Here is a 26,998-nt window from a genome sequence, read left to right as displayed (position 1 = left end):
TGTATAAATGAAATTATAATGAAGGGAAATAGAATAAAGAAAAAAAGAAATTATTCTGGGCACAACACCCCCGGAGGCATTGTGGTTTTCAAGCTTGTATAAGCATCATGTGTATATTATGTGCTTAAGTTTTTTGGGGTGAACAAGGAAGATGAGGAATGACAGCAAGGAGGGATGGGGGTTGAGCGACACCCAGCAGGGGTTATGGCACAACAGCACTTAGTACATCCAATGTCTGCCACTCAAGGAAGTTAATGATGCCATGTTCTACCCATCCCATCCCACCCCACACACACACACTTCCACATCTTCCACTGTCCTTACAAAGATTTTGCTTTACTTCTATTAATTTTCCATTCATTTCTATGAATTATCATATGATGTTACTAGCATATCATACTAGTTACAGCAGCCATGTTTATTACAAAAAAAAACATAATTCTAACTTTTCTCAAGTCTACAAAAAATTTAAAATCCATAGCCAAGAGCTTCACATATTTTAAGGACAAAATGAGTAAATTTGATGCAAACCTTTTCAGCAATACTTTTAGACTGAAATGTTTTAAGTCAGTTTGGCTGAACGAATTTTAAGAGTGTAAGGGTAAAAGTGAAAACAATCGGTGATAAATGTTCAGCCAAATAGGTTGAATTAAAGAAATAATGTTCAATAAGTCTTATTTAAACTGACTGAAAACTATTTTGAGATTAACAAGGCTACACAAGAATGTCAGCAGTGTAAGAATGAATAAACTGACAGATGCTCATATCCCTTAGTCAGTAATTATATTATGTGTTCTCTTCTTCCTCTGACACACGAATAACCGTGCTTTCTCTTGCAATATCTCTCTTCATTCATCTTCAAATAACACTAGCATAACTCCATTAGCAGTGTATGCAAGTGATACAATCCAGGCTGGCAAATGGACCTGAATGCAGCTCTGTTTTCAAGCAGTGGGGTTCAGATAATGGTCAATCAATAGAAGGTCACATCAAGAACTGACCAAAGGTCAGCCTCGCTAACCCAGAAGTAAAATTCACCTAACCTCCCTAGTTCTGATAAGAGACAAGCTATGTTTTAAGTGAAATTTAGTTTTGGCTGAAATTAAATAATTTTGTAACAAAAAAAAAAGAAGCCAAATTTTCTTCTAATTTTTTTTTTATCCAGGGATATGGATGGGAATGTGAGGTGTGAATGACTGTCAACTCTCACCCCAAATTAAGTAATAATACATTAGCATACTAGTTACAGTAAACTTAAATTACACTTATTGTGTTAAAGGCAATGGTTTTGTATATCGAAGGTAGTGTCAAAGTTGCTGTTGAAGTATTTGTACCACAAGGATATCTTATGGCTCTTCAAAGAGAGCATGAATCAATTGAAACTTGACAATTTTAGGCTCAGTTTTTTTGTGTGTGTGAATTAAGCTGTTATTTCAGCTCCATTATAATGTAATGTCTTGGGGTTCACGTCGCCCCTTACTGCGCCATTTAGGCTTCCAGTAGGCAACAGTTTACTGTGCCAGTTGGATGAAAGAGGGGGACTGCAGTCTGTTACAGTACAGTGGATGAGAGCAGTCATGTGTGTTCAAGCCACAAAGCCTGTTTCAGGTATGCTTCTGAAACATACCTTCCTTGTGTCCTTCTGTGTGTCTGCGTGTGTGTGTATGGCTGGGGGTGTATTGGGGGTGGGGAGTGGTAGGGGATTTGTGCATGAAACAGGAGAACATTAATGGTTTTTAAAGATTGGTGGAGCCAAACAAGCACACTCATCAGTTAGACACACATCCCTTGGTGATCACTTAGTGTCATTAGATTTCATTTCCTGTGAAATGAGTAGATCTTGGTGGATCCGAGACAAATCCCTCCAATTACATCAACACTTAAGATGATTCACTGGCTTAATTTCTACCTCAATGGGTGCTGTGTACTCTTGTGTTAGGACTAATGTATTATTATGTTAGGACTAATATATCAAGAGGATTTATTGAAAACAAACTGCTATGAAACACATTCCTCCCCAATTCGCTGAAGCAAGACGTCTAGAAATATTAGTTTCACTGAATCAACCCAGTAATTAAAGAGAAATGTAGAGATTTTCCATATACCAAACTAAACCCAAACACACATGGATACAGAGATAAAGACAGACAGCACCTGCATTTTGGTTAATAGCTTTGCCCTGTACAGTGTAAAGCATATGGGGCAACAGCAAGAGGTAGTGAGATAAGATTCTGCTTAGCATTTGAATGGGGTTCTGATTTCTATTCATCTGGCCTTAAGCCATACTAGTGCTGAAGTGGTCTGGGCAAGTTGGCCTGGTCTCCTCTTTGCCAACCAATGTGAAATCCCATATCTGGCCATGCGCAGTGTTTGTCAGTGTCCTGGTCTGTCTTCCTGTCTGGTAAATAATCAGCCAAGCTGGCTGCTGATCATCCTGCCAGCTGTAGAAGCAGGTGGAAGCACATACCACAGCTCTCAGATTTATTCAGGATGGGATGCCATCTCACTACACCTGGTTACTCTGTATACCACATCGAGTAGAAGTTCACAGTCCCATCTTTTCAATACAACCGCTAACATTAATATGTTTCATGATTAAACTCACTATGGTAGACTAAATAAAATTATGGCACAATCATAGGCTGAAGCCAATCTTTATACTTGGCTTCTTCAGCCTATCCCTTTTGGGTAATTTATTTATTGAATGATATTTTATTCTGCCTTTATTTTTTTTGTAATGTTTAAAAAAATAATACATTAAATCAGAGCATGGATCTGCATCTGTACCATTTGTTCTATGTAAAATATATCTTTCTCAGTTTGATACTGTACCATGGAGAGTGGGTGTTAACATATATGTTTAACTCTTGGTACAGATTCTTAACTGATTTTAGTTCTGGACTTCGACTGGATCGCACAAAGGCATAAACAGAGTTTCAGCCATATCTCAACCATACTGATCAGAATTCCTGTGCCACAAACATGCTTTTGCTGCTAGGCTCGTCAGTTGTTGGTAATTGTTGATCATTTTATATCAAAATCTTGATATAAACCTTGCTCTATTAGAATAAATGTAATATGGCATATATAAAAAAAGGCCAAAATGGGAGCCATTAGCCTTGAATATCACAATCCTGTAGTAATTTTGCTGCTTGAAGTCTTAAGTCTTACAGAATCCAACAACTTCTGGCTGTGTTTAGCACCACCCATTTTCTCAACCATACTGATCAGAATTCCTGTGCCACAAACATGCTTTTCTCTTCTAGGCTCGTCAGTTGTTGGTAATTGTTGATCATTTTATATCAAAATCTTGATATAAACCTTGCCCTATTAGAATAAATGTAATATTAAGGATATGACATTACACAGTGACAGGCTATTTGTCAGTCTTGGAATTTCTAGTCACTATCAGTTGTGCTGTAGTTTTTTGGATTAATTTTAAAAATGCGGGCTGAATATGTATACAAGCAAAACATTTCAGTGTTTTTAAGTAAACACCTATCCTTTTCATTTCAGTTCACAAGTATTTATTACTTTCTATTGTTAAACACAAACAAGCATTTATTGGCATTATGTATGATTGCAACAAATTTTAAAATGTTCCAGGTTATTCATACTTTGGAAGATGTAATATAAAATATTGCTCTGGATGAATAAGTTGATAATATATAATTTCTTTAAACAAAAGTGTGAATGGAATGGATGCTGAAGCAACTAAATTGTTGAAGTAAATTAACACCTTGGCCAAGTCTTCCTTGGAGGATCTCAAGAGTAGTCTAACAGACAGAGGCAGCAGTTGGCATATATAAAAAAAGGCCAAAATGGGAGCCATTAGCCTTGAAACAAATAGGGTCACCCTCAACTAGACACATATCTAGCCCAACAACCTCCTCTGCTCTCATACCCCTTGGATGAAGCAGCAGTGTCATGGAAAGGTCAAGCTGCAAAGTGGCATGGATTCACAGCTGTCTCAAAAACTGCTCTCATTTCATTTCGCCTCTGCTCACTTTTGAAAAAGCCCAAAATACTTTGAGTATCACTTTCAAACAGCAGGAAAGGAAATGGGAAGGGGGGTAGGTGGGGTGGAAGGAGAGAAGGAGAAATCACAGTGGAAGAGAGAGGAAGAGATGGAGACAGCGGAGACTGTATGATTAGGTTTCAGCACTACTCCTGCAGCTGTTGAAAGCTCTGCGCAATGATAGGTGTCTCACAAAAATATGTCCAAAACAAACTTACCAAAAATATACAAAAATTAACAATCAATAATAATCATAGTCCAGAAAATGTGAAATGGACCGAATTTGCCCAGAGTTATGATTGGTATAGGATTTCTCAAGCACATTATGTCCAGCTTCCTACTGTAGGTTTATTGTTTATCTTGTGTTTTCTCATATTTCTGAGTCCTGGCTACCTATTTTACACTTACAGCTGAGTTCAGAACCTAATGAAGCTTAAATGCTCCATCATCTAGGTTTCCCTGAGGGCCACTTTAAGGAGGTATTGTCCTTAATGTTTGCACAACTAGAAAAACTGCCACAAAAGGACTTCAACTTAAGCATATTTCAGTGTGTTAGTGCACTTGTGTAAATGTGTGTAAGCACTTATCTATGTGCAGCAGCTTTCACCAGGGCAAATCCATCAGACCACTCAAGTGTGTGGCGTGACAGTTGTTGCCCAAAATAAATAGGCAGCATCCTGGGCCTGGCTGAGTAGCGCCCCTTCCATAAGATCGATTTCATGAAAAGAAGCATTGTGCACCTTTTAATGTCAAGCAATGGTATGCATGAATAAATGTGTGTTTGAGTGTGTAAGAAAGTCTAAGAAGAGACAATGCACGTTTGAATGAGGGACAACATCACAGAAATAATCTGCCAGAGTGTGAATCAATTTCAGCGACATTTGTTTCAAACTCATATCAGCGCCTGGCTGAACTTCAGCCTCCACCCTGTCACCTCCTCTGTGGCTCAGTATGATGGATTACCATCACTGGCAGTCTCAGAGGGTCTAAGAGAAGAGGGAGGGTGGGTGATAGAGGTCAGTCTCAACAGGAACACATTCATTGGAGGGTAGTACTGGGTTAAGGAATTATGGTATGACAGAGATAAGGGTTGACCTGACCGGAGCAAAGGGTCCTTTTGAGGTCAGAGGAACCGATCCCTGCTGGACCCCATATAGGCCACCCTCTTTTTAGAGCCATCTAGCGTAATTTAACTCAGTGCAAATTTTGATAAACAATATTGGAGATCAATTGTCTCTTTGCCTACATGTCAGAGGAGTTGGGGAAGAGATCAGTTCCCAGTGACACGGTTTTACAGTTTAGAACAAGTCAACATTTTCCTTAATAGCATTTCTAGTTTTTAAAATCCTTTAAGGCCCCGTCCACACAAAGTCAAAACGAACACGAAACGCTAATATTTTCCAGAACATTTGTCTTAAAGACGGAGACGTAAAGTAAATGTGATCGACCACATGAATGCATGAAAACGCTGCAAAATGTATGCCAGGCCTGTAAGTGGCGCTGTGGTGCAAAAGCAAAAATAGGCGAAAACAGGCAATGAAATGTTCAGTCAAATTCAGGTGCTGAACTATGTCGTCGATATTGCTCTGTTCTTCCTGGAGATATTCCAGAAGAAGAAGATTCTGTTGTAAGCCCGACAGCAGGGTGAGTAGCATGAGCAGCAACCGTTCAACACAGTACGGCGCCATTGTTGTTGTGATACTGTGTTGCGCATGCGTGTTTAGAGGCGACGCTATGACGCATGCGTGTAAAAAAAAAAAAAAATGCGGTCAGACCTTAAAGATGGAAAGGCGAAAACGGCGTTTCAAAATCTTCCCACTCTGAAGGCTTAATAAAAAAAAAGATCGTTTACAGACCCAGAAACGCCGGCTTCGTATGGATGAGAGGCTGGTTTGGTGAAAAATTTGTGCGTTTAGGCCAGGGTTTGACTTCGTGTGGACGGGGCCTAAATAAAAAGCCAGACACTGTTTGTAAAGAACCAAATTCCTGCCTCTATTTGAAGAATAGAGTAACTGCTGCCTTCGAAAAAATGTTGTTGCTATAAAACACAATCATTCATGTTTTGGCAACTAAAGGAGCACCAACAATCACTGTGATTAAAGTAACACTATTTCTATTAGATATTTAATGAGAAATCAGTCGTTCATCAAAATCGAATGGCTTTTAGTTTCATCAACCCAGAATTGGGGACTGGCTGGTCGGATAGCGTAGCCAGCACCAAATTTCTGGGTGTGCATTAACACACCTGTAACACTAGTAAAAAAAACCCAATCAGTGCCTAAAAATGATCTGGAAACTAAAGAGAGCAAGAGCTAAGGCCAACATCTTGAGCAATTTCTATAGACAGACCATTGATAGCATCCTATCCAGTTGTATCAATTAGCGGTACGATCCCAGAACCATGTCCAGCTGCAAGACCTTGCAGCATATAGGGAGAACAGCACAAAGGTTCCTTAGTGCCCCTCCATTCTACCTTCTTAACATCTACAGCATCTGCCACACCCACAAAGCCCTACTTAATGTAGGTAATCCAACCCATTTATCTCACAGCCTCTTCAGCCTGCTACTATCAGGAGGAAGGCTAAAAAGCCGATGGGCAAGAACCAGCATGCTAAAGAACAACAAAGAACAACTTCAATAATTAATTTATCAGTATCTCCTCGAACTGCATATCCTGCACTCTGTGGCCCCTGCACAATCAAAGTCTGGTCCTTACAGGTACCTTCTAAATTCCCATCATACGGTATCTTAAGAGGTCTATTGTGTTGCAGCTATCAAATTCTTGTACCTTATGAACACTTTGATATAAAAAAAATGTAAAAAAAAAAAAAAATAAAAAAAGTCAGGGACTGGACTAATAGGTAAAAAAATATATTGTATATAGTATAGTAATAATATAACTAAATTGCTTATGTCTTATTAGAAATCTTGGCACTTGAGCATTTCAAAAAATGATAATAATTTCTATATATTTGTTTAGGACATTTGTGTCAATCCCATGAATTTCAGAACTAATCAGAGAGGACATTAACATTAATGACTTTCCAAAAATAACTGCTGAATGAATAATTGTCGGTCTTCAATATATTTCAGATGTATGTTTAGATAAATATTAAAATAGAAATCAAAGTGCAATCAACTCACGAAAGCAAGACTTTCTCTTCCTGTTTGTGTTTTAAAGGCAATCAATATGCTTACAAACCGGTTTCAATAATTTACATAACTACTCCCACATCTACCGTAACACTGAGTGAACAGAGTCAAAGAACCAAACAAATAAAAAAGGGCAGCATGGCCAAGCTTGCACAATTCATGGACCCAACATTTCTGCAAAGATCTATTTTTCCATCTCTACTTAACAAACATGTATGTTGTGTATCACCCTTGATTGTACTGTGGAAGGAAGAGAGGAAGAAGAATTAAACAAAACAAAGCAATTTGCATAGACCAAAGTACAGACCAGCACTGTCAGAAAGGAGAGACCATAAATAAAACTGTCACTATGAAGAGAAAAGGAGGGAGAATGTGAAGCGGTGAGAGTGGGCTGTATAAAAGAAGCGCAACAAAACCCAGAGAGACGGGTGCTTCATCTTGCTGGGCACTAATAGACGTGAGAAGTGGCTGGTTCAGCATTCTTAACTTGATGGCTTACTCCTCTGTTGACAGGTACTGGTGTTTATAAACGAGCAGCATACATGTTTAAATGTAGTTTGGGCACTTAAGGCTGACAATTGTATAAGAGGAGTTGGAAAGAATCAAAGAAGACTGATGCAGGACTGAGAAATAAAGTCAAAGATCATTCAAAATGTGGGCTTATTAAGTGGTCCACGTCTCTTTGACCTTCCTAAACCTTATACCACACTTTCCATCTCTGTCTCTGGTTCTTGCTATATCACTCTATTACAGTTGTCTTCAGTCAGCCAAAGAGTGCAGAATAGTTGGCCAGGTTATTGCTGCTAGAGCATACAATTTGTTTCCTCAGTTGCAACGCAGACAATCATGTCCCTAGGTAGTTTAAGGGAGGTCATAGCTAGGACAAGAAAAGTTAAAAGTGCAAACTAAGGACATCATGCATGTGCTGGTGTGTATCTTAGTAAGTCAGTAAAAGGTCAGTCTGCTGGTAGCTGAAGCATATTCATATGATTTATCTTCCCAAGAGAATTCTTTTTCCCAAAAAGGGTTCTTCCTTCCTATACAGGATGTTTTATTTGCATGCTATGCACACGGGTTAGGTGGTGATTGCAAAAAAAAAAAAGAGATCTGCATACTACTGGTTGGAATGATTTACATGTGAGTGCATATGGGTGGACATGGTAAGAGACATTTGCAGAGTTCAGCACCTCCCTTCTGCACAGACACAACACTAAGACATGTAATTTGCAAATTTCTTCTCTAACAACTTATAAGAAAAGGTAATTCTTTAAACCCGAGTTTGGCTTTGAGATTTTTCTTACCAAGGGGGACATTTTCAAACCTTTCACTGAATACATTTAACATGAATCTGCCTTCAGCTCTGTCACTGCTGGCAGAAAACATAACTTAACATTTTGCCACTTTTTTATGAATGGGATCTTATTTAGAGTTGCCATGATGATACACTATATTGCCAAAAGTATTTGCTCACCCATCCAAATTATTGGAATCAGGTGTTCCAATCACTTCCATGGCCACAGGTGTATAAATTCAAGCACCTAGGCATGCAGACTGTTTTTACAAACATTTGTGAAAGAATGGGTCGCTCTCAGGAGCTCAGTGAATTCCAGCGTGGAACTGTGATAGGATGCCACCTGTGCAACAAATCCAGTCGTGAAATTTCCTCGCTCCTAAATATTCCACAGTCAACTGTCAGCTGTATTATAAGAAAATGGAAGTGTTTGGGAACGACAGCAACTCAGCCACGAAGTGGTAGGCCACGTAAACTGACGGAGCGGGGTCAGCGGATGCTGAAGCGCATAGTGCGAAGAGGTCGCCAACTTTCTGCAGAGTCAATCACTACAGACCTCCAAACTTCATGTGGCCTTCAGATTAGCTCAAGAACAGTGCGCAGAGAGCTTCATGGAATGGGTTTCCATGGTCGAGCAGCTGCATCCAAGCCATACATCACCAAGTGCAATGCAAAGCGTCGGATGCGGTGGTGTAAAGCACGCCGCCACTGGACTCTAGAGCAGTGGAGACGCGTTCTCTGGAGTGACGAATCGCGCTTCTCCATCTGGCAATCTGATGGACGGGTCTGGGTTTGGCGGTTGCCAGGAGAACGGTACTTGTCTGACTGCATTGTGCCAAGTGTAAAGTTTGGTGAAGGGGGGATTATGGTGTGGGGTTGTTTTTCAGGAGCTGGGCTTGGCCCCTTAGTTCCAAGGAAAGGAACTCTGAATGCTTCAGCATACCAAGACATTTTGGACAATTCCATGCTCCCAACTTTGTGGGAACAGTTTGGAGCTGGCCCCTTCCTCTTCCAACATGACTGTGCACCAGTGCACAAAGCAAGGTCCATAAAGACATGGATGACAGAGTCTGGTGTGGATGAACTTGACTGGCCTGCACAGAGTCCTGACCTCAACCCGATAGAACACCTTTGGGATGAATTAGAGCGGAGACTGAGAGCCAGGCCTTCTCGTCCAACATCAGTGTGCGACCTCACAAATGCGCTTCTGGAAGAATGGTCAAAAATTCCCATAAACACACTCCTAAACCTTGTGGACAGCCTTCCCAGAAGAGTTGAAGCTGTTCTAGCTGCAAAGGGTGGACCGACGTCATATTGAACCCTATGGATTAGGAACGGGATGTCACTTAAGCTCATATGTGAGTCAAGGCAGGTGAGCAAATACTTTTGGCAATATAGTGTATGATGGACACCAATTCCCATTAGGAAAACAGCAGCCTTGAGTTCAAAATGATAAATGACTTGGAAAGTGTATTAGAGCCATTCTACATTGTAGAGGAAAAAAACAGTTCACATCATAGAAGTAAATTTTTGCTCATACTCTCTCGAAATTGTTTGCTTAATTTGACATATTTCCAAGAAAAAAAACTCTCCCCTTCTAAGAGATCTTGATATTGGGGTAACAATCATGCCTTGTGTGGTATGAAAGAATTTACACCCCAATACACCTCTGAAACTGATGCCGTGCTGATTTTGGACCAGGCTTGGTTCTAACATCCATTTATACATCACACTAGAACGGTTAATGGGGCTAATGATTGGGTATGCTCTGACAAATATCAGAATTATTCTGATCATGATGGGAAATAGGCCCGATATCCCACCATGCATGGTATCCAACTGAAGACATCGAAACTAGAAACATTCCGCAACAACATCCTAGACCATTGTCTCTTCATGATAATGAGTCCCATTGAGCAGTCTCCTTTTTTTATTTTTGCAAAGTGTGATTCTTAAAAACCGTCACCACCAACACCCATGGAGCTCAAAAATGAGAGACAACCCGTTTTACCTGCTTTTATCCTCACTGAAAAGACGACTTAGACCTACAAGCAGTAGAGAGTGACCTGTTCCCTTTGTGCAATGTATAAACACAGCCTCTCTTTTTCATTAAGAGCTTTTAGTCACAGAATGCTTTATTTTTGTAGCTGCAGCCAAACTTAACAACAGAGGTGCAAACACATTTTCTAATACAATCTTATAAATGCAAATACATGCTCACACTGTCATGGATACATTAGATCAATCAAAAGAAACAACAGTTTGATTTGACACTGAAATAAAAAAAGAGAGCATAACAAAATTCATAGCTTATAGAGTGCACGCCATAAGTATTTCATGGGCATTCACATTACGCTCCAAAAATACTTCAAAGCTCAATTTAACTTATTCCAATGTCATTGCTTATTTAACAATGCTGTGACAAAAAATAATATCATCCACAGTACCTGGCTGCATTAATATGTGGTTGTGCCACTGAATCATAATCCCTGCAGATGGAAATTGTTTTTCCTTTACTGCACTTGATACTCAGATGGTAAGAATGTCACATATTATCAGTGCTCGGTTTGGGAACCATTTTGCATCATCTTTTCACCAGAGCAAAATATACAAAGCATCAACCTATGGTATCTTCAATTCAGTGTCGGCTGCCTTATTGCATGCCACAGAAACAGCCATTATCTAGTTATACTTGAATTCATTTGTATATTAAGTGAGTGGAATGTCAGTAAAAAATAAAACATTAACAATAACTTAAATTCATGACGTAGTCTACCTCTTTTTGTGCTACCTGCCTGCCTTTTTTATATTTAGATCCGTGTCCATACCAATGAAATCATAGTTTTATTTTTCCGTCTGTAGCTGAATGTTCTATATACCTAAATGTATATATCATAAAAAGATTTGGCAAGGTTTACCATCTGACATGTAAAGGTTCTGAATTAAATTAAATTGTTTTGGTTGTGGTGTCCTCTGATTGTCGTAAGGCAAAGATTGGAGAAGTATAAATTACAGTGTTGCCATCCATCACCCTTTTACATGCAAGGCTTTTTTTTATTATAGTTGACAATCTAAGCCAGTGGTTAAACTCTTTTAAATCAATAAACAATCAGATGAATCTTTAATACAGAAAAACTATCATTGAGGCATTTCATTGTAAAAATGATGGCATAGAAACAATTTACCTGGTAAAATTGCTGTTATGTTCAGAGCCATCTTCAGGAGATACATAGATGAAGCAGTATAAAGATGACCACCAAGCTATTCCACAGTTTGCCTTTTAAATCCTTATGCACTATTGTACATTGTATACAGTATCATTTGCTACCTTGGCATTCTCTGATTTATTTTCTGTCCATTTTCCTATGGAACAATGATCTCTGGTATCAAAAAAAGTATTTTAGCATTTTAGCCACCTCCACTGACATTCTGAATGAGTGACAAATTTAATACATTACATACAAATGTCTGTTTTCGAAATCCTTGACTAATTTCCTTACTGTAGCATGCTTCCTTAATGTGTTGTAATGGTTTAATTGTTGCGGCTTGCTTCATTATCCTTCATTACTTTTCAAGGACTTTGGTGCTGATTAAACCTCAGCCCACCGGGGTTTACACAAGCATGTGGGCAGGTGTCTGTGCCCACATCTCCGGGAGTGAATGGGTGTCTGTTGTTTGTGCGGACTTGTCTAATTTCTGAACAGGAATAATGAGTCCAGATGAGCTTGTGAAAGGCACCACAGTGTAGCTCATCCTCTCTCCCCACCTGGCCTGCTCCTCTTGGCCTACCCTTTATTAGCTTTTCCTAATGCTGGACACAACGGGAACAGCTTGGTACCCTCCCTCCTCCTCTCTTCAAAGCTGACACTTCTCCCAACTCTATTTTCTTGCTAATTACATTGTTGTATGAGAACCAAACCGCTACCTAACGATTCTCCTAATTGCAAAAGTGGTGCATTAGATGATATCAAAGGACCTTTTTAAAAGTCATCCAGTCCCATTTCAAGCGGCATTTCGAACCCACCCAAGACATCTGTTTTATTTCTGTATCATTTGCATTTTTAAAGGTTAGAAACTGAATATAGCCGCAAGGGTGTGAAGCTACACGTCAGGACCCAGTGTCTTCATCCATTTGTGATACCTCTCCCCCCGATTATTATAAACATTTAGTACACAGGCAAGCTCATAAAGTGCATGTCAGAAGATCTGAGTCACTTGGTATCCAATTAAAATTGCATCAGCCTGCTCTAGAGTTCAAGATCATTTGTGGAGTTCCAGGAATGTGAGATTGCCAACTACATGAAAAGATTGGCCAAATTAAAATTTTCTTCGGGATCCTGTTGCCTCAGGTGTGCATTTTCACACTTAAATATATACAGATAGTTGCAGTGTTAGCAACTTGTTCAGCAGCAGTGGCTCTAGGAACAATTTCTGACAGAGTCTTCACCATGATTTATGAACCAACTCATTGACCTACTTTAGTCAGTAGAAAAAGAAAGAGGGACACACATATTAATGCCCATAGTTATATATTAATCTTATATAGCTGGTTCATGGAAAGGAGATATTCAGATTTCCTCTTGGCAAAATGTTTAGAGTTTCTTTGCACTTTTAATTTAGGCAACGGCTGTAAGGAAATCAATTTTTTATAACATTTTTAAAAAGTAGATTGGTGTTAATACTCCTATATTTTGTGATGCAAACAAAAGTTGTTAAATATTTGATGTGTTAGACCAATACAAAGTATTGATTAAGAGGAACTAAAAATATTCCTTCAACATTTTTTTTTTGTTTTGACCGTCTAGAGACATCTTTCACTCCAATAACAGCTTTGTCTTTTGTGGTTTACTTTTACCAGCCTAGCACATCAAAAAACTGCTGTTTTTTCTACCTTTCCTTAATTACAAAATTACTGGCTATGTCAGTTGAGATGGTTTATAAACTCTTAAATTAGGGGATACCCCATATATTTAAATTAAATTTAAGTCTTGGCTTTGACCAGATGTTTTCCTGTTCAAAGGTAAATGCCTAGGGTCTTTTAGACTTAGACTTAAACTCAACTTTATTTATCCCTTGGGATTACTCCTTCCCCATATGTGCTGAAAAAAATCAAACAAAAAAATCCCCACTGCATTTCGTGGTGCAAGTAGGCACGGCTTCCACTTCCAGTGTAATCGAGGGGTTAGACCTCTCCCTACTCTTCTGTTTTTCTCCCCCTTAGCTAGAGTGGTGTCAAGCTAAAGATGTTCCACTCCACAAAGAAATGAGTTAAGCTGTTTTTTTAAGTTGTAATTCAATTAATTCATAAGAATTTTGTCCAACCACTGCTGAACGTTGGGGGGGGGAATGGTGTCCCCAATACTTTGAAGCAAAAATAGAGGTAGAGGAGGACAGGTGGTTGGTGTGGGTGGTTGTTGGATATATCATACTCTTGGCGCAACAGGGAATTAGATTTAGATGTGAAATCCAATGTGCTAATGACTTTGCACTTAAAATCACTAGATGAATGTCGGGTCTTAAGGAAACTAATCACTGTAAAAAGGCCCCATGTAGAGGGATTTAGCATTTCTCTTCACCTCCTTCTACTGCTTAATTTTTCTCCATTAAGGCTGCTGACCCTGGGTAGAACTGTTTATCCTGTTCCGATATGGGCCTGTGCCTTAAGGTGGAGATGCTTAGGTTAACCACAACAGAGCCACTAATCTAGGCTGGAGATATCTGCTTAAGACTAAGAAGAACTTCCACTCCAAGTAGAAGCCGCTTATTTATCCCTATTAGAGCCATACACCCATGTTTGAAATGTTCAGTTTATTATCAAAAGGCCACCAATAGATGGTGGAGATGCTCAACTCCATCAACAGGCTAATGGAAGTAAGCAATTATTACTCTCCAAGTATTAAAAAAAAAAAAATGTATGAGGCAACAGGCAAAAGAAAAATGTAACACTGAAGCTGCAGCATATTCAAAAGTGAGAGTAAACAAGAAAATGTAATTATACTTAAGTAGAAGTAAATTTCTGTTTCAAACGGACTAACTATTTTGTTGCCCTTGGCAGGACACTTATCTCCCTCAAACACCAATTCAATAAATCAACTTGAGGACATTTTTTATTTCATATCTCTTACATTACATTTCATTAAAATTTCAACAAGTCATTAAGGTCTTAATATAATATAATACCTTCATTTTTCCATTTTCTTTCTCCTCATCTCAGATTTCTTAAACGTGCCTATGGGGAATTTAATCTGCTCCAATCATTTATATTAAAATCGCTCTACTTTAATAAAACTTTATTATAGTTTCAGATTCTAATTAATTAGCAGATAGTTCTTTAAAACTAAATGAAGATTTCCAAAGTTAATAACTGTTGGAAGAAGCAAACTTTTGACTCTACAGTGATCAATGGTTGGATCACGTTCTAGACATCTAGGTAAAAAAAGGAATAGTTGTATTTGTTCTATTTACATCTTTTCCACGCTTCATCTTTGTATTATTTTAGCCACAAATATAATCAATTGATAATAGTTTACGAGTGAGAGAAAAACAGAAAGCAGTAGTAATATATTGCTTTGGTTTTTTCCATTGTTCTCGATACTGGCTCTATAGGTCAATCCATCTCATGAGTTCAGTTTTCCTTTAATTTTAAACCCACAGACACTCTATTGATAAATATTTATTTAACCTGTTGTTTATTACTTTATATTTAAAGCTAGTTTATTAAAATTAAATATAATAATATAATCATGGATACAGATAAGTCCTGATCATATAAAAATGCTCATATTTTACAATTCCATTAATTATATATTATTTAAAGGAGAATATATGTTGCTACATATACATTTGTTGTGACTCTGATCCACTTTTTACCCAATCCAGGCTTTAGAACCAATTGGTACAATGGCAAATAGAGTCACTTATTTTAGTCAGACCAACAACCTCTCAATATACTTTACACTAAAAACATATTCACCAGCTGCACTCACAAACCTGCACACACAAATAAAAATAAGCTGTCCAAGGGTACACCAATATGTGGTAAGGTAATGAAGCTGGCATATTACCCAAAATGCAGCCAACAACTTTTTAAATGGAACATGATTGCTCTTTCTATTGAGCCATAGTTTCCTGATGACAGTTTACAGTATATCTTGTGCTAAAAACAAAATAACTCTGAATGACTGCAATTTATGTAAAGTGTACAAGAAACTGTTGCTTAAAAAAAAGATAACCAGTTCCTATCACATAGTTTGCACACAATATGCCAAGTAAAACCAACCATGAACCAATAAGCAATCATCCTACAATTCTAGCATTCTAGAAATAGTTTGTGTATAGGGTAACTACAAGCTATTATATGAGTTACTTTTGTTCTCTTTTTATCTTGAACTGAAGACGCCTTTATGATTAAAGGCAAAATGTCTTCTAGAAAACTTCACATCCAGTTGCCTAAGCAGAAATTTTCAAGCTTGACCATGACCTGGATGACAGAGAATCTTCAGAGATATGTTACCACTGATATGTTGGAACAAGAGCTGGGAGTACCTCCCCAATACCATATGGTAAATGAAAAGAAAATGACGATGGGAAAGTATTTATTATTTACAAATGTTTTTCAAGAAAAATATTCTTGACCATAAGTTGGAGGGACTGGTTCGGGGCCCAACCTCCACCCAGAACAACTTACCCGTTTGTTCCCCCGATTGCCATGTGTGGTTTTGGTCAACTGTTAACAGCCTTTAAACCACCAAATATTTGTTAGTTTTAAACTATAGGATGTTCAATACCTCCCCAGTGAGCCCTAAATGTAGTCTGTCTTGTGATCCCTTTTCTAGGTCTTGCTTGAAACACAAAGCTATAATATTAAATGTCAGGTCAGAACAACAAAAGAAAATAGAGACTTCCCACGCCACCTCATGAACTGTTTGAGGTCTCTGGGACAGGCTGCATGGAAAACCCAACCTAAGCCTGCTGGGGGGAGTGCAGGCTCTTCTTCAAAGGTAATTTGATCCACAGATCAAGTTCTGTCTGTCATCAACACAGTCCAGACAGCTTGAACCAAATGTCCATCAGGAGCTGTCCCTGTCATGCTACCCCCACTCACCAGTGAGAGACCCAATGTCTGCTGTGCCATCCTGTCTCTCTTAGAGACAGACAGATGCTTTATGTCCAATCTCAGAGATCTGCAGACAACATCAAAACAGCTCCCCTGAGCTAAGCATGTATCAAATTCATCAGATTTATGGCTGAAGAACTCTTTTGCCACAACTCATTACCCAGCTAACAACAACCTTTTAGAGACCTCAGGAAATCATTACAGAATCAGCAAACAGAGAACAATGAAAGCATGATGAAATCAACTCTAAGAATAATGTAATTACAGTTGCCTCAAATTAAATGCTGATTTGTTTTCTCTTATTTCTAATGGTAAACGCAGAGCAATTTCCTAATACAAATTATGTTTGCAAAAAAAAATGGAATCTTATTAACCTGAGAGAAAAACTCATTTTTTGTTGGTTATTATTATTATTATTATTATTTATTTTTAATTTTATTTTTTTACTACAGCAGTAGTAAGAGTTTTAGTCCAACAAAAGACATGGCATAATTAGAATATGTGAAGACTGAAGATGTGATAGTATTGTAACTCACATGCTACTTCAAGAGATGCATTACGGCTGACGGCTTCCCCCAGGTAGTTCCGGGCCACGCAAACATAGGCTCCCTCATCTGGTTTGCTCCGTCGTCCGTGAACGACGCGCAGGAAGAAAAGCGAGCCAGACGGAAGCAGCATGCGGTGTGAACGTGGTTCATCTTTGTCCGTTTCCACTCGCTCTCCATCTTTATACCACTCAACTGTTGGGATGGGTCGCCCTTCAGCTTTACAGTTGAATGTGGCAGGCTCCCCTTTAGATACAATCAGATCAGAAGGATGCTCCACAATCCGAGGTGGGTAGTCCTCGTTCCGCAGACGGGATCCTAAGGTAAAAGAAAAGACAAAGGTAATTTATTAATTTTTTTCTAAGATAATTATAGCTATGATTTGATTTACAGACATTTTTGTTCATTCATATGCACAGCTTATGTTAATTCAAATGCCAATATGAGAAAGATTTCTCTCTCCTGTAGATGGTTCCAAAATTTTTACACTTTGCTGATAGGGACAGTAAGTTGGCCTAAAGGCTTTGTATTGGATCTAGCCTACTCTTATTAATGTCAACATGGTAGATAAGAAAATCACCAACCTGTTTTTAAACAAAGTTAAACATCAGAATTTTACCAAAAGCTTTAGAGCTGCTTTGAGCTAAAATTAACCAAATCCAAAAAGCATCCTTGCCTGTGGTAATAATAGTCAAACCAGATAAGAGATGAGACTGAAGTTTGAAGCATGCAAGGTTTAATAGACATCACTTTGAACATATTTCACAATAGACATCTACTCTGGTCAAAAGTAAATGGGTCATCTTTAGAGTACTGTGACTGGTGTCTTTGAGTTTTGAACCAGGCCACAAAAATAATGGAAACAGAAATGTTTTGTTTTTTTTGTTTTTTTTAAAGGAGGTCATACGTTAATCTACTGTCGCTCAGCACCATAGCCACTCCTTTGCATTAAGGTTGCAGGAACTGAGCTTTCAGAGTCTGGTGAGTAAGATAATGTTGCCCAAATCCTGGTGCCTGATGTATCTGTAATCAAGTGTTGAGATAGGGCACTAAGGGCCATATGCATTTACATGACAGAGGCCATGGAAGCTATGCAAAAATCAAACAGTCTAATAAGCACACAAATTCAAAGTTCTACTTTAAAATATAGGGAACAAGGTTAACATTTCCAACATTTAACCAAAAGGCCTTTCTTTTTTCACTTCTCAAATCACTTAATGTGATTTAGCTGGCAACAATGTGCTAACCAATCAGGACTTGGATTAAGTTGAGAGCTGAGCGTTTTGTCAACAAATGAGTTGCATGATTGACCACAGTTGATGACTATGACCTTCCCCGGGGGAGTGAACTGGGCTAATAGGACAATACATGTTGTACTTATGCCTAATGTACTACAAAGTCCTTTGTGCATGCGCTACAGCGACATAGGTTTTAAGGAAGGCTTTAATCCTTTTTCAGGCTATGTTTGTAAATGTCTTCATTACCTCTAACATTACATCTTTAAACCACACCCTTACAACAGAACAATTAATTTTAGAATCACAGTTATCAGCACAAATGTCCCTCACAGTTAAAGTGGCTGTACACACACAAACACACGCACCCCCCCCCAACACAAGCCTTTTCTCAGCACAAAAGTGCAGCAACCCACCAGCCGACAGGAATCAGCCATCAGACAGTAGCATATTGACCCATGAACAGGAGGTAGTCTGTTCTCTCTTCTTCCTAATTTCGGCTAATTCCCTCCATTTCCTTCGTCATTGATTAGTGATCAGGCCTCGTGTCTTTTGCCAAGTGGGGCTACAGATGGCCGTTTGTGCACTAGTGGATGGCGATAGCTTGTTCCCACAGCTCATGATATAATCTTACTGGCACTGAGTTGAAAGATTAATGCTGTTTTGATAAAAATGAGAACAAATACAGAACACTTTTAGATATTATTCATTCAATATTTAACTATAAACTCTACCATATTTTGTAGACAACTTTCTGTTAAGAGTAAGTTGGAGTTGTGACAATGTTAGATTCAACCTTCTAAAGCAGCCCAGCAGTTTTTTACCATGACATTGATTAATTGTGAGTGAGATAAACAAGTGATGGACACTCTCTTTTCCTTTGAGGAAGTGTTGAATACAGATTTATTTTTATCACACTGAAGCATCCCCTCACAATAATCCACAAAACCCTGATGGGGCTTCCGCTAAGGCCAATGCGCATGCAAAAAAGAAAACTCTGGCCACACCATTCGATCTATATCAGTCTAATTTTTTTTAAATCCAATTTGTATTCCAATCCACTACGCTCTAATCACGTAAACCTCAAATCTCCATCTGCTCTGTTCTTTCCTGTGGACATCAACACAGCAGATGCCTCTACTATTGTCCTTTCACTGCCAGGGAAAGTGGAGTTAGGTGCACAGAAGGTCCTACATAGATATGTAATGTTGTTATTTAGTTGGGAGAGTAAGGTGCAGAGGCACAAAAGATTAAAACTACTAATGTGTGTCAAAAAATATACACTCGTTTAACGCTTAAACTTCCAGCTTTTCACATTTTGTTAAATGAAAATAATGAATTCTAAGGATTTCATTTGAATTTTTATTGAAGATAAAACAAAAGCTAGTTCTTAATCTTTTATGCATATGTATTTAGCCAAATTTGATTTAGGACCGCTAAACATTATGCACAAAATGGACATCAAAAGTCGCCAATTTAGTAAATGGGTTTCATCTTGGGGAAATTTAAACACAGCTATTCTTTTACATCTAAGCTCTGTTGGAGAAGTGCCATATAGGTTTCTTCTATTTCTAGTTCTTTTTCTATTTTACTTCACAGTAATACACTACACTAATAGGGTTATGACATAAAACCCAATAAAAGCTGGAAATGTAACAATACACAATGCAATGCTAATAGAGTATGAAATATGTTAAAAGCACTGTTAAAACTAAACAGTTTAATTAGTCTTAATAGTGGAGATTTTAAGCATTTAAACATTACCTGCGGTTTCATTTTGCAACAACAACATATCTGAATGAGTCTGCATATGACAAGGCCATTCCTAATTGTTATCCTAGAGAATTAGATAAAGGGTTTCTTTTGCATCTCCAACCATTTTAGCACTCACAAGTAAAATTACTTTCCAGTCTCCTATTGGGCCCCTTTACCCCTCTCCCTTTGCAGAAAACGGGCTTCCTGTTGTCCTATTAATGTGATCATTGGTGCTGTACAGTCAAGTGCTCTCTGAGCTGAGGTGAGTGCACTTCAATGGGGCTTGGGGCACACGCTCCAATCAAAGATGCTGTGTTTCCCCCTGTCTGCAATAACACCACCTTTACTTTACACCTTGCTGCTAGGCAGTCACCCGCTTCTAGAGGAAAGCATGAACCAGAGAGCAAAAAAAAAAAAACAGAATGCAGACATAGAATAAAACATTCAGTGATCTGGAAACTGTTTTTTGTTCTTTGCACCCACCTATGTCCACTTTATTTAAATTTAAATGGTTGCAGTTTTCTTATCAATTTGCATTAGTCAAACATTCCTTTCATGCTTCAAAGGAGAAAATACACTTCATTGGTGTAATTATGGTAGACTTCTCATTTTCCAGAAAAATCTGTTTAGTTTATTAATTCAGAGATAAAACATTCTTAACTATGCCTCCAGCTACATTGACCACACACAGTTTGGCTTTGTTTTCTATTATCTTTGTCACATATTTATTCATGTAAGCAACAGCAGGTCAGTCCTTTGATGATCTTTTTGTAATTATTTTTATTAGCTCCCTTGAGAAATTCTACCCTACAAACCGAATCAATACCCACACCAGTCTCAAGCAGAGCATAAAGAGAAGAGTTCCCCAAAGAGATATTACTTATTCTGCCAGCAGACATTTGCTGATCACAAGTAACCAACGGCAACCTTGGACCAAGGCAAAGAGTTCCAGCCACAAAGGTGCTGTAAAACATCAAATAGTAAAGTCAAAAACTGAGTTGTAATAGTGCAGCGTGATAAGACATCTTCTCATTAACAATGAGGAGCTGGAAATGAGCAAATTTATATGTAAAAAAAGTTACACTGATTTTTAGACATTTTAGGATAGGACAAAAATACTATCTGGCCAATGTATTAATCTCCCTTAGACCTTTTCACATTTTGAGAACAGGGTGTATTTTATTGGGATTTGTGACAGACCAACACAGAGTGTGGCGTAATTGTCACATTTTAAATCTCAACATTTTAATGGAGAGGATCTGAAAACATCCAACACTTTGATGAAGATTACCATTTCTTGCCGCAGAGTAGATATTGATTTTGATTGGGCCATCCAAGCCATGCAGAGGCTTCGATCCAAACCATTGCATTTATGGCTGTATTCTCGTGTTTGCTCCTCTGCTATAAGATAAACCTTTGCTTAGTAATTAATGGCAAGAAATGTATTATTAACTACGAATAACTTTAATCATTCTGTCATCCTTTATCTGCCCCTGCTAAGGAAAAGCAAACTAGCACTATAATGTTGCCGCTACTCTATTCCACCACAGGGATTGTGTTTTCTGTGTTTTGTGCCATGTTAGCTTTATTCTCAATATATTCTTCTGCATACAAGTGAAAGCCTTAATCTTGGTCTGATCTGACCACAACAGCATCTTTTTTGTTTGCTGTGTCCCCAGCATGGGAATGCAAATGGGTCTTAAAAAAACTTTTCTATAAAAAGCAGACTTTTGAGGTGGCAAACTATTATTTGTTTAGTTCACAGATTGTCTCACTTGAATTGTGAATGCCTGCAGCTCCAGAGTAATTATAGGTCCCTTGGCTGTTTTTTCTTGCTATTACTCCCCTTGTCCAGCCTGTCAATTTATGTAGACAGCCATGTCTCGGTAGGTTTTCTATATTTACGTATTCTTTTGATTTCTAGGGATGGATTAAACAATCTTGTGTATCATAATTTTTTAACAACCTTCCTTTAAATATCCATACAAATGCACCAATAATCTGTTCCTAAAGGCATGTCACACTGATTACTAACTAATATTATTTAAAAAAAAAACTCAGATGCCTTTATAGAACAGCTTAATTTGTACTGAGTTTAAATTGCACATTAGTGGCCTCTAGGAAGCAGGATGCACTTGATATTATTTAAATGTATCTGAGTAAAGGGGACTGAGTACAGCCAACATTTCATATTTTTACTTTTCAAAATTAACTACCTGCTATGTTATGTTAATCCAATCTGTTGCATATGTCAGATTTGTATGTTTTAAAATAAACATTACTTATATCTCTTTCCACTTAGCTTCCCATTTCATTTGGTTCTATCGATAAAACTTGACCTTTGCCCCCTGGTGTCTATCTGTTTCACTTGCTCTCTGTCCTATTACAGCCTGCCTTCAGCGTTTTGGTGACAGAGTCATATTCGTCATGTCATCAGAGAGGAAATGTGAAGGAGCTGCAGGAGAAACTGAGGGTGGTGAAAGAATGATGTTACTGGTCGTCCACACCTTAGCACTAGAGCACTGTGACACCTCCTAGCAGCATGCTCTGCACTAGGGATTCATCTTCTTTACACCAGGCTGTCAGTGGCAGCTCCAGTACAACCCCCAACACCAGACAGACCCACAGCTCATCTCAGGGAGGTGTCACAGTAGGACTCCAGCCCCAGAGGATTTGGCAAGCCTTACAGTGGCGACACAGGGGAAAAAAAAAGAATGAAATGTGTTCACAGGTGCAAAGCAGAATCTTCCATTTCATCTGGTCCTGCAGTATAGTAAGTGTTTTTTTCTTTGAGTTAGTTAGCTATCTAGCTCACATGATGGGCTGTGTTCCACCTCAGTGATTTGAATACTAGCCCTCCCTTCTCCTGCTTAGATTTATACTCTGAGAGCAAACACAGGGGTAATTCTACAAGCTCAACCTCTCAATGCATCCATGCTTGACTCCAGCAAATATCAGATAGAATTCCACGCTGAGTGTATTTCAGGCAGTGACAAGGTGGGGGTCATATTGACTTTGCATCTGTGTATTTGTCCTCTCTCCCCCATACAGATGGGATATAAAAATAGATAACTGTGGGAAACCGAATATCTGATTTTGCTGCAAAAGGCCAATTCGCATGGCTTCTATTTCTTGTTTTTTTTACAAGCTGCTGATTTTCAGTCCTCACATTGGTGTCAGATGCTACAAGCAGGACAGGAGAGGTTATCTCTTCTACAGCAGATGTCTTAAAAAAGATTGAATTCTTGATAGGAAGATGAGGTGTAAAAAGAGGACATGAAAACAATTTAGATCAACTTAAAGTGAATGTGAAACATGCAGCTTCTTTCCTATATGGTCTGATTAGTGTATGGAGATTAGCAATGGCTCTGTTGGCCTGTCAGGATGCTGGTAAGGACTTTAAACTGTTTGATGCAGATTAAATGATTTCCGATGCCGGGGCCACTCAAGCATGTAGCTCACTGCACCACTTTACTTTCTACATCCCTATCTCTTTCTCTGCAGGTCCTTCTGACCATCCTAAGCTTATTAATTTGCTTTTCTGTTTAACACTTTGACTAAGGGCTTGATAATACATTTTATACTGAGAAAACCAATACATATTGTTCATTTCCAAAGCAGAACAGTAATTTGAGAGTATTTTAAAGTCATTTTAAAAGCAACTTTTGAAAAAAAACATTAATTGATACACTTCAATAAAGGAAATATTTTCTTTAAAAAAAGATTGCTTTTTAATGACAATGTGTTCATCAACCTATGAAAAAGTGTAAGGACTGTGTTTTTACACGGAAATGCTGTAAGAACTGGAATTTTAAATTGAAGAGAAGCAATAACCGAAAGCCAAGCAACAGTTTATTCTTTGGACATTTGGGGGTTCAGAGTAGGACCCAAGTGCAGACAGAAGCATGTGGTTGATACAGTTTGTTTTCCTTTAGCTGCGCCCTTATTTAGGGGTCACCAGAGCAAATCAGTTTGACTTGCTCAAAGATTTAGCTAAGTTTACACTGGATGCCCTTTAGGACACAACCAGGATTTGAACCCAGGTCCATTGAAGTCAATGACATAAACTACTAAAACATGGGGACTGAATATGGTAATGGTTTTAACAAAACAGAAAAACTTACAGTAGTATACTAAGGAAAACAGAGAAGGCTAAAAACAGGCAGCACATTTGGAAGATCAAGAGAAGAACAATGACAACCAGTAGACTTATGGTCTCCAGATAATACTCCTGCATAATAAGCATTAATTATTATTATTGGCTGCAATTAATTTTTTTCTTTCTGTGCTCAATTCAAATTATTGAAAGTGCATTTGACTGCAGGTGCAGTCTATATGTAAATCAGTATTAAAATGTTCCAGTCTACTACATGCAAAGTGTTAAAATAGAGTGGCTTATTATAAGAACAAGACATGTTGTGAGTAAACAGACTGCAGACAGACTTAATAGGATGTGAGTTGTGAGACACATTAGTCACAAGTAAGTTTGCAAGGCGTCAATATAAAGTTGTCTGGCAATACAATTGTTGGCAGAAATACGCAGACACATGTCAGCCAGAACCTTTGCAGAACATTGAATGCGGCTAGAACGTCTGTGTTTACGATTATACCTTTTGGCACAAGCAGTCATTTGCAGCTGTGGTTAATTACAGGCATAGTATAGAAAATGCTTTCAACCCTGCTGTAGAGTGCCTTTTATTAAGACTCCAAGCTACTGCTCTAAGTTAGCATTTCTCCTGACTTCCTCCTCTACTTTGGATAAATCACCATATTCAGTAAATTGTCACTTAATAAGCTTATATTTATGCTGGTGACATTATCTCTTTCTTTGACAAACATTGCACTATATACTGATGTCTAAGTTGGATGGAAGAAAAATGTCACTGCTTGGTAACGTTAAGACTGCCCAGCCTTAATTCTTTCCTGTTTGTTTCTAACCTCTCAAAACTTTAGTCATAGGAAGAAAATCGGTCATAAGCTAAAAGTCTGATCACAGGGAAAATATAACTGAATAATTGAAATGCATTGTCTCACACTGGAGAAATTCAATCTCTGCATTTGACCCATCCCCTTGGGGAGCAGTGGGCTGCCAATGTGTGGCGCCCGAGGAGCAGTGTGGGTTAAGGGTCTTGCTCAGGGTCCCAGAGTGCAGGCTGTGGGGATCAAACCGGGTACTTGCAACCTTCTCAGAACACAAGCACACTGCTCTAACCACAAGGCCAACACTGCCCAAATTAAAACTATACACTGATGTCTGAGTTGGATGGAAGAAAAATGTCACTGCTTGGTGACGTTAAGCCCTGCCCTATTTCTTTCCTGTTTGTTTCTAACCTCTCAAAACGTTAGTCATAGAAAAGAATCAGTCATAAGCTACAAGTCTGATCACAGGGGAAATATAATTGAATAACTGAAATTTACTGATCTCACACTGAAGAAATTCAATCTCTGCATTTAACCCATCCCCTTGGGGAGTAGTGGGCTGCCATTGTGCAGCACCCGGGGAGCAGTGTGGGGTTAAAGGTCTTGCTCAAGGACCCAGATTGGCAGTATGTGGGAGTAAGTGGAACTTGAACTCAGAACATCCTAGACCCAAGCACAATGCTCTAATCACTAGGCCACCACTCCCTGGTCAGTTGTGAATATTCGCCTTTCAAATATTATCCTGCATGCTACAAAAGATACATGTTAAATTTTACAAATATTGTATGAATGTAGCTTCTCAATATTTGTGATCAAATCCAAAAGAAGCAGCCATCATATTTCTTGAACTTTCCAAACACACCTGACTGTTTTTGATGTGAACATATTATCAACACTGCTCCTAAAAGCAGGATACTTTAAGTGTGAGCGTGTTTCTACACATTGTACCCAAGGAGGTGCATTGAAATGTAAGATATCGTCCAATTCCCCCTTAAGCATTTTAAGCTCTTTACCTGCATTACCTAAGCTGCCACTGTAAATTGAATGAAGAGAAATAAATTAGTGTGTTATTGCTGAGGTGGAAGAGAAAAAAAGCCTCCAGGTGTCCTTGATACTCTGTGTTTAGAGGTGATAATTGGAGGTGCAGAGCGCATGCTGACCTGTAGTGTGCACATTATTGTGTCTCTGCCTTCAACACCCTCCTGTCGCTCCAGCAATCCCAAAGCCAAACAATATCAACATGAGCAATAGGAGCTGTAACCACAATCCATCCAGGTGATGGACTCACAGAGCGGAGCAGGCGTAATCGAATAGCTCTTATACCCCTCAGTGATTTTTTTTTCTGTTCTATTGTTTTAAGAAGCACCATAGTACATCAAGATAAGATTTATTAAATTTCTATACTGCAAGACACTTCATGCAGCTTTCCTTTGAGCTACAGGGTCAAGGGTGACAGCAATAAGTGCTTAAAAGTCTTATTCAATTTACTCAAGTCCAGAAAATAGTGCTGACATAAAACTACTGCAGGTGGCATATAAAGTAAAAAAAAAAACAACATTTAAAAATATTTATCCACTTTAGTTTGTTTATTAATTGCAAAACTTAATCTATTACAGTACCAAGACATAAAGTACCACGCTTCTTAAAGCAGCTGTCTAAGAAAATAAGTTGCATTTCTCTTGAAAATAAATCAGGGAAGTAAACATTTCAGGGTGTGACAGCTTTTTACTTACAAATCTAGTTCAACAGCTGGGATTCTTGGCTGATGCCCCTTTCCACACAGATTTCACGCAATGGCACTTTTATGAGGAGTCATTGTATGTAGTTAAACGAAAAGTCATAAAGTCATTGTTGGCAGAAAAATAAGGATCAGGACACTCAGCCTAGATTTATTTGGATGGTTTGGATCTTTAAGTAGCTTCTAAAGTTACTTTGTTTCACTGGCACATTTAAAGCACACCAATA

At 38.4% G+C, this 26,998-nt stretch overlaps 1 protein-coding gene across 12 annotated transcripts in view; it reads right to left on the bottom strand.

The window, feature by feature from the left end:
- robo2 (roundabout, axon guidance receptor, homolog 2 (Drosophila)) overlaps nucleotides 1-26,998 on the bottom strand; it is a 381,767-nt gene that overhangs the window by 198,228 nt on the left and 156,541 nt on the right. For all 12 annotated transcript variants that reach the window (XM_038291987.1, XM_038291983.1, XM_038291985.1 and 9 more), the window contains exon 2: nucleotides 17,115-17,441. In XM_038291987.1, the coding sequence (XP_038147915.1) occupies nucleotides 17,115-17,441 (327 nt within the window). The remainder of the gene's footprint in view (nucleotides 1-17,114; nucleotides 17,442-26,998) is intronic.

The sequence above is a fragment of the Cyprinodon tularosa genome, unplaced genomic scaffold, assembly GCF_016077235.1.
Source record: "Cyprinodon tularosa strain WSP-4 unplaced genomic scaffold, ASM1607723v1 ctg305, whole genome shotgun sequence".
Classification (NCBI taxonomy): Eukaryota; Metazoa; Chordata; class Actinopteri; order Cyprinodontiformes; family Cyprinodontidae; genus Cyprinodon; species Cyprinodon tularosa.
This window is presented reverse-complemented; position numbering and strand designations above follow the sequence as displayed.